This window comes from Amphiura filiformis, chromosome 16 (genome assembly GCF_039555335.1).
Source record: "Amphiura filiformis chromosome 16, Afil_fr2py, whole genome shotgun sequence".
NCBI classification, from domain to species: domain Eukaryota; kingdom Metazoa; phylum Echinodermata; class Ophiuroidea; order Amphilepidida; family Amphiuridae; genus Amphiura; species Amphiura filiformis.
Window position 1 is genome coordinate 52,010,292 of NC_092643.1, and position 16,282 is coordinate 52,026,573.

At 35.3% G+C, this 16,282-nt stretch overlaps 2 protein-coding genes across 2 annotated transcripts in view; both read right to left on the reverse strand.

Annotated features, from left to right (window-relative positions):
- Nucleotides 1-12,713, reverse strand: part of LOC140172733 (piezo-type mechanosensitive ion channel component 2-like) — a 98,588-nt gene extending 85,875 nt beyond the window's left edge. Inside the window, exons 1-11 of the mRNA XM_072195865.1 lie at nucleotides 12,559-12,713; nucleotides 11,085-11,529; nucleotides 10,450-10,536; nucleotides 9,768-9,968; nucleotides 8,972-9,173; nucleotides 8,281-8,373; nucleotides 7,160-7,307; nucleotides 5,987-6,008; nucleotides 5,594-5,757; nucleotides 4,400-4,563; nucleotides 1,540-1,717 (exon numbers count right to left, since the gene is read on the reverse strand). Of these exons, the coding sequence (XP_072051966.1) occupies nucleotides 1,540-1,717; nucleotides 4,400-4,563; nucleotides 5,594-5,757; nucleotides 5,987-6,008; nucleotides 7,160-7,307; nucleotides 8,281-8,373; nucleotides 8,972-9,173; nucleotides 9,768-9,968; nucleotides 10,450-10,536; nucleotides 11,085-11,195 (1,370 nt within the window). The 5' untranslated portion in view covers nucleotides 11,196-11,529; nucleotides 12,559-12,713. The remainder of the gene's footprint in view (nucleotides 1-1,539; nucleotides 1,718-4,399; nucleotides 4,564-5,593; nucleotides 5,758-5,986; nucleotides 6,009-7,159; nucleotides 7,308-8,280; nucleotides 8,374-8,971; nucleotides 9,174-9,767; nucleotides 9,969-10,449; nucleotides 10,537-11,084; nucleotides 11,530-12,558) is intronic.
- Nucleotides 11,317-16,282, reverse strand: part of LOC140172734 (piezo-type mechanosensitive ion channel component 2-like) — a 143,321-nt gene continuing 138,355 nt past the window's right edge. The window contains exons 16-17 of the mRNA XM_072195866.1: nucleotides 12,559-12,719; nucleotides 11,317-11,529 (exon numbers count right to left, since the gene is read on the reverse strand). Coding sequence (XP_072051967.1) covers nucleotides 11,317-11,529; nucleotides 12,559-12,719 — 374 coding nt within the window. The remainder of the gene's footprint in view (nucleotides 11,530-12,558; nucleotides 12,720-16,282) is intronic.

A 16,282-nucleotide genomic window follows, 5' to 3' on the forward strand; every position in this document is an offset into this window, starting at 1 on the left:
TTTTTTTGGCCTTATAGTAGGTATATCACCTCAAAAATAATCGCAGCAGAAACGCGTTATTTAATGTTCCTACATTATTAAGGTTTATTAAAGCATCAAAAATCAAAAAACAGAATTGAAATCGGTCAATGCATTGTGATGTAATGTCAATTTAAAGATGCTCGTAGATGGAATGAAATCCTGCCACAAATGGCTGTAATGACAAAATTGGCACATTTCGAGATTTTGAAGGTTTATTTGGACGCTTGCTTGGAAAAACAGCGTTAATTTAAATAGCACATGTTAAATGCCTATCTTTCCTGACTTCGTTACAGAAAACAAAATTAAAAAATCCATCATTGAATAACTATAATAAATTAATCAAATATACTATTTTAGCCATTTCGGCCAATCTGCAGACAAATTAAATCTCAAAAAATGACTAAGTTCAGCTTATTAATATGCAAAATTGATGCCAATAGAAAACCGTACATGATATAAAGGTGCGGTTTTTTTGCACACATATGTATACAAAGTTCTTTCAATTGATGACAAAAAATACACAAAAAGTAATTAATTATGCAAATTAGGTAATTACAGCTAATTATGTATTTATGATATTATTATGCAAATTAGGCATGAGTAATTTTGGTTTTTTTTCAATATTTAATGAACGTCTGTTCATTCATCATAAATCTTTAAGTATGATCCTGTTATGAGGTTGAATAAATGAACTGCAGTTAATTATTTAAAAACAATACAAAAAAATTAAAAGTTTGACATTTTGACGGTGTCTGGAATATAATTTTAATTTTTACTGTAAACATGGTATGTGTCACCATTACTCAAAGCCAAGTCCGAAAAGTAAAAATTAAAACTCAGTTGCAATGAGACTTTAAATTCACATTTTGTCATCTGGATTAACATGGGAGGATAATCGGTAAAATTAACAGCAATTTTACTGTACCGCGTATACAAAAATAGTATGGCCTTGGTCACACACAATGGCTTAGAGCTATTGTGGTTGGCAAAATTACTCCCTAAAAAAAACATTGATTAATGTTTTGCTTCAACTGGTTTTAGGGAAGTGTTTCATTTGTTGTCGACGGAATTAATTTACATGCTAAGAAAGATTAGTATTTCAGCTAAATGGTGGTAGTTCCTTTACTTCAGTAGGCCTATATTTACTGATTTATGAGGGATCTTCAAAAATCCATAAAAACAGGCAGTAGTTCTTAAACAAAACAATTTTTAATTTGGGGGGACCCGATGGAAGCCTCGGGAAGGCTTCACACACCATATATTAAAAATTCAAACAATTTGGATAAATGAAGCATATGAAGAAATTCATTTATCGACATGGATGTTTTCTAAAATTGGCCAAATTTGAATTCACTGTTATGCTTGCATGCACAGTGTAGCAGAATTATTGTGCAGCCACTGTGACATACCTACTTATAGGCAAAAAAGAAAACAAAAAAACAAAGAAAACAATAAGAAAACAAAAGAAAACAATAAGAAAAAAAAAGAATTTTAACACCCAATCACCTCACAACTTACCTTGATGCTAATTTCTTTTCTTCTTGCAAATCGAGTACAACATACTGGAAGTAATTACTGGTGAAGATGCGCCGTTGGATCAGCAGGAAGACAAAGACAACATTATCCCATATCAGACTAGATTCACCCGTAGGTAGCTCACAGATCTCATTACCATTATCATTGATATTGATGGTATCTGAGGATAAGAAAGGCAGATATAGAGAGTTAGGCCTGTATGCGCAAAACAAGTTAGACCCAGTCTAACTTTAGACCTGGTCTACCTATGGAGGTTAGAATTAGGAAGGGACCCTTTACCTTTTCTTTTCCTCCTATACTCCTAGCAAAGTTCTTAAGTTACACTGCAGCCATCTTATATTAAGCTACATGTATTTGCTCTTAACAGGATCTAAATTATTGTAGAATATGGCATGTCAGTACCAAGAGTACCTTTTCCGTAGGACTCCGTATAGTTAGACCAGGTTATTATAAGTTGACTTTGAGCTTTATTTCACTTGTATTTGGTGCTGTTATAATGTGAGATGATATAACGGTGGAAGCTCTATAGTCCGACGGTTCTTTATTCCGACGGTTCTTTATTCCGAAGGTTCTTTAATCCGACGGTTCTTTATTACGAAGGTTCTTTATTCCGATGGTTCTTTATTTCGAAGGTTTCTATAGTCCGAATTTTAAAAACGGTTCTGTAGTCCGAATGTGAAAATAGGCTCTATAGTCCGAATTTAAAAAAAGGGTTCTATAGTCCGAATATGGAAATAGGCTCTATAGTCCGAATTTTAAAAAAAGGTTCTATAGTCCGAAATTGCAAAAGGGTTCTATAGTCCGAAACGGATACCGTGTTCTTTAGTCCGAATTGGTAAACAGGTTCTATAGTCCGAATTTTATTTTCATCATTTGTTTCAGTGTCAAATCATCAATTGTTAAATACAAATCCGCTGAAGTTCAACATGGTTATAATATGGATATTTTACGTAGCATACATTGACGTTTATCTTCATTCTGGTGGTATTTTCTTCATTTTTATCTTTTGTTCATTCTATTATAATATTATATACTGTAAGATACTAAATAATCTACGAGGTATTTAATGCATGTAAATGCTGCGGCATAAATGTAGTCATTTAAACAAATTAGTTTACAGAATAGTTAAAGTATGGTTTTATCTTGCGATTGGGGGGTGTAAAATATCCTGGCTGGCTTTTATCAGGGATGCGAGCGGGTAACATGCATGCAATTGGCAGTGATGGCGGCTGGCCCTGGGATTACTTGTCCCTTTTTGTGTTCGTTTTCATTCTGTCTTTCGTTGTTTTTTCTTTCTTTTGTATACCTTTGTCCTTTTTTCGAATCGTTCTAGTTTGTTTTTTCATTGATTTGTTCATTCTTGATTTCGTTCGATATTATTTTCATTAGCTCTTTCTTCAAATCCTTTTCTCATTTTTGTTTGTTCTATATTCAAATTTCTTTCGTTCTATCTTTATTACATTCTTTCTTTCTTCTCCTTGCTCTTTCTGTAATGTTCATTATTTTGTTCATTATCTTTGTATTCATTATTCTTTCATTTCTTTCATTTGGACTTCCTTTTAGTCTTTATTTAGTTGTTTCATTTGTTCTTTCATTTATTTTCTTTCATTGTGTCTTTCCTTCTTTTGTTCGGGTTGTGTGTGTGTGTGTGTTTTTGTGTACTTCAGGTTTCTTTATATTTTCGTTCCATTTTTCTTTTCGTTTCTGATGGTGTGAAAATATGTCAACATTTTTGGAGCAAATATCGTATATTTAGGATCTTTGTTTACAGTAAGTTGGGGATATCAGGCGCACGCACGCAGGATTTGTTTTTGATGGGGGGGCTAAAAGTAGCGTCATCCGTTTACCATAAACTCTGCTATTATCTAGCTAGAGGCGCTAATAATTGTTAATGTTATAAAAAATTCGGACTATAGAGCCTTTTTACTGATTCGGACTAAAGAACACGGTATCCGTTTCGGACTATAGAAACCTTTTGCAATTTCGGACTATAGAACCTTTTTTAAATTCGGACTATAGAGCCTATTTTCATATTCGACTAGAGAACCGTTTTTAAAATTCGGATTAAAGAACCTCTTTTAATATTCGGATTAGGGAACCTTTTTAAAATTCGGACTATAGAACCTTCAAATAAAGAACCGTCGGAATAAAGAACCTCTTTTTAATTTTTTTTTTTTCGGACTAGAGAACCTCTTTTAAAATTCGGACTAGCGAATGCTATGAACACATGTTCGGACTAGCGAACCTTCGGACTAAAGAACCTTCGGATTATAGAAGCGTCGGATTATAGAGCAGTCCCCGATATAACATAGCCGGGATGCTCTTAACATGATTGTGATGTTCGTTAGTGCCACTTAAACCTAATGGCATTTAAACAGTGATTTTATTTCATACTTAGGTAAAATCTGCAATTTACTTCTATTTGTTTACAATAATAAACATCTACTTTGAATAAAAGTGTTATAAAATAAGAAAAAAAGTATTGTTTTTAGCCTGTGTGATGCATCTATATAGTTTTCGGCAAGGTTCTTCAGCGGTCTGCCAATCTGGCGCTGTTTATAGCCTAAACACAAAAGTGGGGTTCTGATTGGCTAGTTGAATCATGATCAACATCACATCGGCACCTCATTTGCAATCAAGCTGCATAGCAATGCATTACCTAGTTCTTTTCCCCGATAATCAAGAAGAGGAGTCGGACACCGCTGATGAAGGACCTGGCAGAATACCACAGTGTCTCATAAATAACATGCTCATATGTTATACTAATGATACAGTCTATGTTATATGCGATGTTACAAGCTAAAACAATACCTTTTTGTTTCTCAGTAGTACAACAACTTACATGCACTGAAATCGAAATAATCTTGTAAACACACCACACCCAGGAGCTGTATAAGCCAACACATGTCTCTATTAAGGAGAGTCCCCACATAGGCACAGGTCATGATTTGTAGAAACACTTTCAGTAAGATTACAAACAAATTATATAATAATAGTAGGTTCCATCTGCAAGGAAAAAAAACATGGAAAACAGTGGCATGATTGACGGGAATATTATATATAAACATAATTTGGGACAACAAACCTGGTATATGCATATTTGTTACAAAAAAAAGATGAAAACCATGTTTTTTTTGTAGGTAATCTAAAAAAACACGATGCAAGATGATCAATTTATTTTATTTACTTTTGGAGGCAGGATTTATGGTACAGAGATTTGCCAAATTAGTTTTGAAGTAGGTTACATATTAAAAATAGAACATTTTAGGAAAGTTTTAGCTTGGCTCAACTCTCACATATTTGGTCACTTTCTCACACTCACACGCTAATTATAAGGTATTTCCAAGGTAGTTAAATCACACGCCAAGGTAAAATCTTATGCATCGTCAAATAATTGCAAGGAGAAATCTTGTCTCCTGCTCCGTATTTACTTAACCTTACTTATACACTGTGCACAACTTCCCCCTAATACTTTTTAAAATAATTCGAAAAATATTTTACGAAATGTAGAAATGTAAACAGATATGTATAATAGTCCTACTTGTTTTGCCCCTGTGGACCAATTTATAGCGTCACACATCATTGCGTTCAATCACAATGACTAATTATGTAAGAAAAGAGACCGTTTTAAAAGTTGCACCTGAGTCCATAGCAGTCAGGTTTTCTTTAACAAACACATGAATAGGCCTGGCCTGCTGTATTATTTGAGAGTTGACTCCTATGGACTTTTTAACACAGATGCAACTTTTAACACAGTTTAAAACAGTGTCTTTTTTTACATAATGAACCACTGTGACTGAATGCAATGACGTGTAATTTGGCTATAATTTGGCCCATACAATGTAGTAACACAAATAAGGCTACACATGTCTTTTCACAAGTTTGCATTTCGTCAAATATTTTTCGATTTATTTAAAAAAGTATTTAGGGGGAACTTATAAGTTGTGCACCCTGTATATAATTTACTGGATGACTAATCTACACCAAGATATTAACAAGTTGATACACAAAATAAGAAGCACATTGATATACCCACCTTCTCATGACATTCTTAGTAGGAAGAATGAGGATATTTGTGCCGACTCTCATGAAGAAAAATGAGAAGACAATATAAATGAGCCCAAAGATGCTGACACGACTGGTACCAGCCAAAAAGATTACTGCTAAGGTTACCCAGTAGTTATAATTGAAGATAACATTCTGCCAAAATGAGGGAACAATGAATAAATTAATAATTCAAATATAGTCTGTACAAGAAATATTAGATACCAGTGTTAAAAATACATGATTAATTCAAATGAATATAAAACAGGTATAATTATACAAATATAAAACAAAAAGTTTGAAAATTAAACATAAAACATTATATTCAAATATTTCTTTTTTATCATTCTTATATTGCACATTTCAATGAACATGAATATCTTACCTTTATAAGATCCAAATATGATCTGAAAAAGAGAAAGAAGAAAATAAAACATGAAAAATTAAGATCAGTGAATTTGAAGGAGAACGCATGTATTGTTTTCTACAAATCAAACAAAACTTTTCATTCAAAATAAGATTGAATGATAAACTTTTTTTCATAGTTGCATAGTTAAAAGTATAAAGCATAGGAAAACATTACTTTGAATTGCTTTAAATCACTAAAAAAGACCCAAGCCATTTAGCCAAATATGTGAGAGTATTATGCTTGTTATCTATTATTATTTTACAGTTCTGATGAAAATTTCACCCAAATTCATCCTCTGGGCATCAATTTTCCCAACCTTCTGGTGTGTTCCTCTCAGGTCCCAAAAAAATGATGGTGCACTGTTAATTTGTGGTCCTTACAATTCAGTGATTTAAAACAAGACAAGTCACAGGTCAACATATGTTGAAATTTTGGACATTTAGGGATTCAACCTTCAATACTTTCAAAGCATTCAGGGTGGCTTCTATTCTTATTTTTGTAACCTATGTTATTTCAAGTACAAGTGTCTATTATACTGATAATAAGTATTTGTGTTCAGCAAGATTCAGAGGGTGGATATGCAATCTCTATGAAGACACCAATGAGATGTTACATGAGAAAGCATTAAACCAATCAAATTCTACATTGAAAAATAAATTTTTGATGAGTTTAGTGGAAATTTCAATTGAATGAACACAGCCTGACATAGCATGACGCTTTTTTGCGTACACTGCGTTATGTACGCCAGTGTGTGCGAATGCGTGTGCATAATGCGGAAGTGAATCCAACCATGCCAACGCATCCGTGATTGGTTAGTATTGTATCCAAGGTTGTGCGTTCGCGGTGTAGTAGTTTGAAATACGATCGCGGTTGGATTAAATACAGCTGTTGAAAGCTGTGTTCATTCAATTGAAATTCCCAGTATAGCTATACCCCTGGATACTTCTGGTCATCTAACAGCATTTCTGATTGGTTGATAACTTGAAATGCTCATTTCAATTACCAGTTATGACTAAGCTTTAAACTATTTATGGTCAAACTTGCATTTGCAGATGGTCTCTTTATTACCCTCCTTGATTGGTTCAAAATTGGACACAATATTCATTTTGGCCAATCGGCAGATAGTTCTCATGGGGTTAAAATACTCACCTGTTGAATGTGAAATTTGGCACAGGATTCTCTGCTATACTTTCAACATCCACTATGCCTTGATAGTTATCCCCTCCAGGATGTGACTCAGACTCCACATAAAACACATGCCATTGTAAACATACAAATAATAACTGGAAAAAATCAGCTGTGGATGGGGAAAAATGATAAATATCAGAACTACTTCCAGAGACACTTTTTAAAAATTGTTTGCTTAACTGCTATAAGTTGGGTCGGGGGAAAAGTCAAATTTGTGTCCATATTAAGGACACTTTACTCTTTGCCGTCACCATTTTATCCCTGAAAATTTTCTGTGGGGGCAGTTTTCCCCCTGGCTTCCCCTGGCTACACCCCTGCATAGGGCACAGGCCTGTGTGCAGGATTTATTTTTGGGGAATGCGATACTTCCAAAAAATATACCTTTTTTTTTAATGAAAAGTATGGTCTGCAGCTTGGTTTTATGTGTAATTTTATTTAATTTTTAAATGCCTTTATCACAAAAAAGTAGACTTTACTTAATTCTTCTCCCACTTTTTATTTTAAAAAATAGCAAAAAGTGGACTTCTGTGGATTTTTTTGAGGGGAGTGAGGGGTGCTATATACGATTTCCCTATATTTCAATACCAGTTTACTTGTTTCATCCTCTGTAGTATGAAGCATTTTTTAAGAATTTTCAAAACTTGGTCAGTCTGTCTTGTACCTGATTACTGCACCTTTCTTAATTATTATGTTTAAAGTCCCATTCAGTGATCCCATCGAAAGTGTAAATAAATTAAAATTGTGCATAAATCCCTAAAAGTGAAGGATAAGTCATTAATATAGTCACTAGGTATTCCGAAATGAAAAATTTGGGCAAAAAAACCAAGGAAACAGCAATATTGACACAGTTGAAGCCCCATTGAAATAAATGTAGCTAATTTATTATACTGTCAGTATATAAATTACAGATTCATGTAAAATGTCTTATTTTGTCTTTCATACAAGGCTTTCGGCTGATGTTAGCACATCTATGACAATGACAAAGGTTCCAAAATCTGAATTTTCATGATATTTATGATCGTCCGGATGAGCAAATCACTGAATGTGCCTTAAAGTTATGTGGAGTACATTATATATCTTACCTAGAATAAAGGTGGGATTTGGTGGAGTGATAAAATCAGGAAAATACAGCCAGGTTATTATTTCCTTTGGCCACAGGTGTGTCCATGGATAGTCTGCAAATTCAAATAAAAATAAAACAAATATTATTTTTGTGTATTATTGAATAAAATTACCAATTAAGCTTACAGTAACAGTGATACCATGATTTTTGGGTTACAACAATTTAGCATTGAGATGATAGATACACAACAGGCTGAAAAACAAGACCAAAATTATGTTGCACAACATAAGCTATATGTGTGCAATTCTCTACCAAAAAGCAGAAATATTACATTTTATATATCTAAGATGGTAGATCAATAATGGACATGCATCATGAGAATGTCAGATTGAATCATGTGTCTGATAAGTTTTCTTTTTTTTTTTTAATTTTGTGAAGACTTCGGAATATCTGACAACAAGAGATTCAAGATTAGGTTTTATGATCAGGTTTAGGATTAGGATTGGGATAAAGGTTAGGATTATGGTTAGGGTTCGGTATAAGAATCTAGAGTTAGGGTTATAAGATTACGGTTAGGGTGGCAACCTCAAATTTCTAAACTTGTCCCTAAATGTCCTTTTCAAAGATGGAAAATATCCTCTATATAAACTGCCATTCCTTTTATAATTATTCAACATCAAATTTGTTAATGTCTATGCGGTGCGACTTACTTTGACATAGTGCTGGTGGTATCCCCAGTGCGCTGGCATATGTGATAGGGAAGAGAACGACAAGAAGAAATGTATACACAGGCCACACTATTCTGACTGTCTTGCGCTTGGAGAAGACCATACAAATCATGATGAACAGGTAGATGGCGCTGAACGTGTCTAATCTGACGGCAGCTACTACGGCAGTGGTTACAAAACAAATCTAGAGAGAGAGAAAAGAGGTGGATTAGATAGATATGTGACAGGATTTGGTTGGCTGAGCTATTGTTCGCAGCATCAAACATTTATGGGAGTTTGTCCTGGGAATAGGCTAGGGGGTATCACCCAAATCTCCAATAAATGTTTTTGCTCTTGTTATGACAAAATTATCATCATCCAATTCCGGAAATGTAATTATTTTTTTTTTTCTTTTCCGGATCCTTTTTTACATGGCCAAATTTCCAGCAATCCGGACATTTCTGAAAAACTTGCATTCCTGTTTAGAGATTCTAATTTGAGCAAACAATGATGGGCTATTCCATTCAAAATCCACACTGCCCCTGTGGAAGATTTTGGATATCGTGCAGGGGGAGTATGAATTGCATATGGAATGAACACATTAGGCAGCTCCATTTGAAATTCATACACCCTCTGAGAACGATTCAACCTGAATCTTCCACTGAGGGAGGGTCAGTTTCAAATGAAGCTGCTAATGTGTTCATTCCATTTGAAATTCACACTCCCCCTGTAGGAGATATTTCCAAAATCTTCCACAGGGGTAGTGTGGATTTTAAATGGAATAGCCCAATCCACTTACCTCTAATCCAAATTTATAAAAGCAGTAGTTAGCGAGGTATTTGAGGGCGGGTTTCAATCCACAATCAGCCTTTTCTCTAGTAATCTTTGGGAAGATGATGTTATTCTTTGGCTTCTCTAGTCCATTCTCACTACGCTGCTGTTTCTGATGTAGCTTGACTATACACTCTAGAATTAGTGTGATGATGATGGCAACATACCCCTACACAAAGAAATAAAATGTCAATGCTTTATTTTTTCTGATTTAAACTTTTTATCTGTTTTTTAAAGAGAATTTGCAAGTAATCTTTGGCACTCAATATGTTATTCCAGTCGAAATACATACAACCCCTATGGAAGACATGACCTTAATCTCCTACATAAGGGCCCAAATTTTGCTAAAAAGTATGAAAAATTGCCACTTTTTCTTTTATTTTGGAAAAAAACACCCTTTCTTAAACAAAATTGTCATGAAATTGGGGCCATCAATAAACCAAAATGTCTGAAAATGCACCCGAGTCCAAAATAAACAGCTGAAAATGCACCCCGAATCTGCTGCACATCCCCATACTCTCATTTCCACTTAAACCCCGTATTTTGATGTACTTGGTTGATAATGAAAATAAAGATTATTGATTTTGATTGATTTTATTTAGTACAAAGACATACAACAAACAAAACAAGGGACAGAGCAGAATACTTACAATAACATAGCTATGAAAGTTCGACACCTGTTTAATGCCCCACCATTCCAGTCGGCTGAAATTATGTTTTATTGCAAACTGAGCATCCTATAATAAAGAGAAAACAAGTTATTATTATACCACAGTCCTCTGTATTGTGGAGTCTTTAAAATAAAATGCCTTTGAAAGACCCCACATCAGGTTTTGACAACCCAGGATAAAAAAAAGCCTCTATTGAAGCTTATTTCCATTAGGGTCGATTTGAACACCGGGACGGGTTGGGAACAGTGTCAGGGTTTAACACCCTACTCTTTTTGAAACTGGCTGCAAGATACATGTACAGGTATGGCTCTCTGTACATGGGACCGACGGCTTAACATCCCATCCAAAGGACGGAGTATTTTCATGATTCATTTATCCAATTGTAAATGAACCATGGGGAGAGCGGAAGTCTGAATTTAATATACAGAGGTTGCCAATTAATTTCAGACATTATGTTCCCCAAGTCAATGTCCCAGCAAATCTCCACCGCCAGGAATTGAACCCGGGACCTCATGCACTAAAGGCATACCATAACCATAGGCCACGCACTTCCTAATTTAAGTTATGGTTCTGTTTTGGGTTAGATTTAGGGGTTGAGATGGGTAAGAACTCACCTTCATGTCAGTAAAATTACACCCTGTCATCCAATCGTCAGCTGATAACACCTCCAACTGACATATCATCTTGACTAAGAACACTACTGATAACCACATCATGATTAACATGGAGGCAAAGAACTCACCTTCATGTCAGTATAATTACACCCTGTCATCCAATCATCAGCTGATAACACCTCCAACTGACATATCATCTTGACTAAGAACACTACTGATAACCACATCATGATTAACATGGAGGCAAAGAACTCACCTTCATGTCAGTATAATTACACCCTGTCATCCAATCATCAGCTGATAACACCTCCAACTGACATATCATCTTGACTAAGAACACTACTGATAACCACATCATGATTAACATGGAGGCAATGCGGTACATTCTAGGGAATGGTATGGCCAGGAAGATTAGCAGCACAAATACATAGTTGATTGCCGTTACCTGGAAAACAGAGAAAAAACAACAACATTGCAGCAGCCAATGTTTAGTCTGTTTAATGTGATTCCTATAGTGTTTTATGATTCTTAATTCTCACATTTGATTGCTTGGGGCAATGGTGCAACGGTTCTGGCTCTGCCTTGCAATCAAATGATTGCAGGTTAGAGCCACTGCAGTGCCATCATGTTGTGCACTTGGGCAAGGCGCTTTACCTCACTTGCCTCTCTCTTTCCGGGGGTGAAATGGGGAGCTGTTATGAATACTGTCCACTGAGCGCCACCCAACGGTATGAGCATGCCCTGGGCATTGAATGGCAGCTGATATATTCTAATAACACCGGAATAAATGTAAATCGCTTTGATACACATCAAACGCACTGTATAAATGACATCATTTATTTATTTATTATTACGGAGAGAGGAAGCTTTCATCTGTCTGCCCGTAGAACAGGGTTTCTTTTTTTTGTCCCCTTATGGGCATGCATCAAAGATAGCTTAAGATACTAAGATACGTCTTGATGAAACTGTATTCACTGTTTAATTTCTAACTTTGAAAAAAATCTGTGATCCCGGGACATACAGCAGTCGCAGGACGTAGAGCAGTTTGTATACAGTAAGCATGGCGTAATCAGCTGGCTGTAGTATAAGAGAGTCTTGAACAAGTCTACTAACCATGGAGAGACTGAAAGTTGTTGGTACCATGTTCCCTATGCTTACATGACTTCAAACTAAACTCCCAAAGGTCCAGAGGCCGGGGTCCAGAGTGTTTTCAGTTAGAGCACCTCTGACTACCTTCCACTGGGAGTGTGGATTAACTAGAACTATGCGGTTCATAAATAAGGTGGCCCCACAACAAAGGTTGGTAAATATTTAAAGAATGCTATCATAAGACCAAGTTTGATATAAAATTGGACGGATTGAGCATGATACCCGAATTTATCGTTTGAGCTAGACTTTTCAAATATCATGCAAGACAATGATATTTAAAAACTCTAGCAGGCCAAAAATTGAATAGACCATTGAATCAACTCACCTCATGTACGACAACTATAACAACGGTGCAGATAACAAACTTAACCATATGGATTTCCAGCAACCTCCATATGACTCTGGTACCATTCATAGTCTGCTGACTCGCCGTATGCATCAGATCTTTGGTTTCTTCTTTTATTCTGGCTTTTGTCCATCGTTTTCCTGTATAGAAAGGTGAAGTAGCGATAATAGGTGAGCATATTCTTGGGTCTTGATTGCTTAGGTTGTGGGTTCCAGCCTTAAAAGAGAGGGGTGGTCACCAGCGTGTCCTAGATCTGATCCTGCAGGGGTCTCTGAGGGGCTTTCAGAGTTATGCGGGGGGCTTAATGGCTAAAATCGCCAAAAACGGCTCATTTTACATGCTTTTTAACAAAGTGCAGGGGGCTTCAGCACCCAAATCCCCCCAGACACGCCACTCTAGTTTTTCGGAAGTGAGGAGTTTTATTTATCTTTTGTTCATCGCTCTTTAACATGGAGTTTTAGAGATGGAAAGGTGCAACAGTAGGTAAGTACATGATTGGCTTGTGATCTCTTGGTGGGAGGTTCGAGACTCAGACAAGCTTCAAAACAGAATGCATGAAATATTTGGTGCCTTCATTTATTATGGCTTTTGTCCATCGTTTTTTTGCATAGAAAGGCAAAGTAGCAATAGTAGGTGAGAGTTCTCTTCGGTCTTGATTGCTAGGTTGTGGGTTCCAGCCTTACAAAAGGGGTGGTTTTTCGGAAGTGAGGAGTTTTATTTATCTTTTGTTCATCGCTCTTTAACATGGGGTGTTAGAGATGGAAAGGTGCAACAGTAGGTAAGTACATGATTGGCTTGTGATCTCTTGGTGGGAGGTTCGAGCCTCAGACAAGCTGTGCTGTGTCTTAAATAATTATAAAGCTTATGATCTCTAGGTTGTCAGTTCTGGTCTCAAAAGAGAAGTAAAATAGAAGTTTTACCTTTTTATTCATCTATCTTTAAAAAAATTATAATGTAAATATATTTGTTAAAATTATGTGGGACTCCATTCATCACCAAAACTTAGTCATGATCATGGTATGGAGTTGCAATGATTTAACATAACGACTGCTCAGTGCCAGAATTAAGTGGAATAGCTACCATGTGTAAATGAGTACAATATACTGTGTGCGCAAATTGCCAAATGTTTACAGGGCAGCAATTTCACTTACTTACTTCTGGCTCTGAGAAATCGATAAGGTTACCAAGAGGGCAAGTACACAAAATAGAATTTTGACTCTTTCTGTTGATTTCAAGATTAATTGAACCGCTATAAAAATACATTATTTGAGAATGAAGATGTTATGTACATGGATTGGAATAAGCAATTGACCACTTTAAGAATGGTGTTGAAATGTGTTAAATTATCTTTAACAATGATATACAATATTTCCTGAAAGAATAATGTTAACACACAAATATTAACATTGAACATTAAAAAAATATCAAATACAATATCGGGGAAAAGTTAATACTTGTATAATATTGAATGGATCTGAGTGTGACACAATAATATTATTGCAAGAGATAAAACAATATTGCATGAGTTGAAGATGAGTGCAGTCTTTTTGTAACAAGTGCAATATATTCTTGTATTGCACAGAAGTAGCCATTCAATATTATTGTTATTATTTTTATTAGACAGACTTGGTAAAAATTGAATTCAATTTGGTCTTAAACTCAATCGGGGAGTAGGCATAAACCTGATCAGCGAAATGTACGCACATTATCTGCACATACAATTTACACAAAAAAATTGTTGTCATCCGGGACATTCTGCAAAATGCAGATTTAATAATAATAATATCAATACATGTACCACATTTGTTCCATTAACCACCCATGCCACTATAAGTGCCCAACCAGCGACTTTTCTACACATGAGCCACTATAATTTGGTTCATCTCAAGTTTGGTAGTGACGTATGTGCGTATTTCTTGTGCCGCACTATCAAATCGTGCGCGTAAAGTTAAACGCCCTATGTGTACGGGCACGCGTACATGAGCGTTTTGTTGGCACGCTTGCAGCGCAACCACGAAGAAGCATTGATGTCACTACCAAACTTGAAGTTGTGCATCCAACTACACATGAATCAAACACGGAACTATATACATACGAGGGGGTATCCAAAAGTTTTTAACATCACTCAGATATATCATGATCACGATAAGATCCTCCACTTTCTTGAGTTTCTTCACTGTGGCCGCACCATCCATAAGGGATGGACGTCCACTTGTTGGCTCATCTGTGAGGGGCATGTGGCCAGTTTGGAAATTCCTTTTTCAAAACGCAACAGTGTCATATGATGGGCAATCATCACCGTAGATAGCTTTCATTTCATCATAGATTCATAGGCCTAACCCTTCAAATGCAGGAACCTTAATCACGCTATGTTCCTCAATTTTCACCATCTTGCAGGTTATGCACCTACTGCCCATCTAGCGCCACCTGTAAATAAAGTAAACATACTTATGAGACCATTTTTGGACCATAATGTACATAAGGACCAGTGATTACACTGACAAAATTTCATCAATATAGCTCTTTCACTTCTGGGTGATGTCAAAAACTTCTGGATACCCCCTCGTATGCGGTAAATGTAAACAATGTAAAAAATATGTGCACACCCAAAATGACTTTAATTTGTTAAGTGCTCTGGACAGTTAATGGAACAAATATGGTACGTACTACTGTAATAATGAATCTTCAAACTAATTGTACCCATGAATGGCCAAAACAAAATTGAGGCTAGTATGTAATTTTGGTCATGTATGTATAATATACATTGTATACATTGTATATGTACTACATCTCACAAACAAGATTAAAAAAATACAAACAAAGAGGACAACTGTTAATACTATAGATCTATTTTATACAGTGTGCTTGAAATGCAAGAAAATCATACTTTATTTATTACATAGAACTTCCTACAAGCAATACTGGGTGAAGATATAATTTAAGTTGTGTTATTCACTGCCATGATCTCACAAAACTCTTCTTAAAGATCTATCTGATAGAGAATGCTTGAAAAAAAAAAAAAAACATACTTTATTTTTTACACATGACTAACTTCTTACTGAGCAATACTGGGTGAAAATGCAATTCAAGTTGTGTTATTGACTATACCATGTTGTTAAAACAGTAATTATCATATGACGAACAAAACTCTTATGTTAAGGTTGGTCTGAACCCTGGAATTATGGAAACTTTCAGGCCTCATAACTGCTAAATTGTTGGTCTAAAGTATATAAAAGTATACATATTTAGAATGGCAAAGACTTGATAAGTTCATCTGTGAGGTCAAATTTGGGCCTAAATGCTCACTTTTGGCCCCAAATCCCAAAAAACGTTTTTTTATTAATTTTTAAAAACTAGATACAAATATCTAGGAGCCGTTTTTTCATTTTTTTTCGACCAACTTCGAGAAATTTACACCAAAAATGGTCAAAAAATGCTGAATTTTCAAAAAAATATTAAAAAAGCCTGATTTTCACCCAAATTTCAAATATTTTTGGTGAAGTTGGTCAAAATTCAAAAAAATTAAAAAAACGGCTCCTAGAGATTTTTATCTAGTTTTTAAAAATTAATAAAAAAAAATTTTGGCCCAAGAATTTTTTTTTTTACGTTTCATGAAAAAAGAAGTGGGCCAAAAACTATTTTTTTTTGATTTTTGGCCAAAAGTGCCCTTTTGGCCCAAATTTTACCTCACAGATGAACTTAT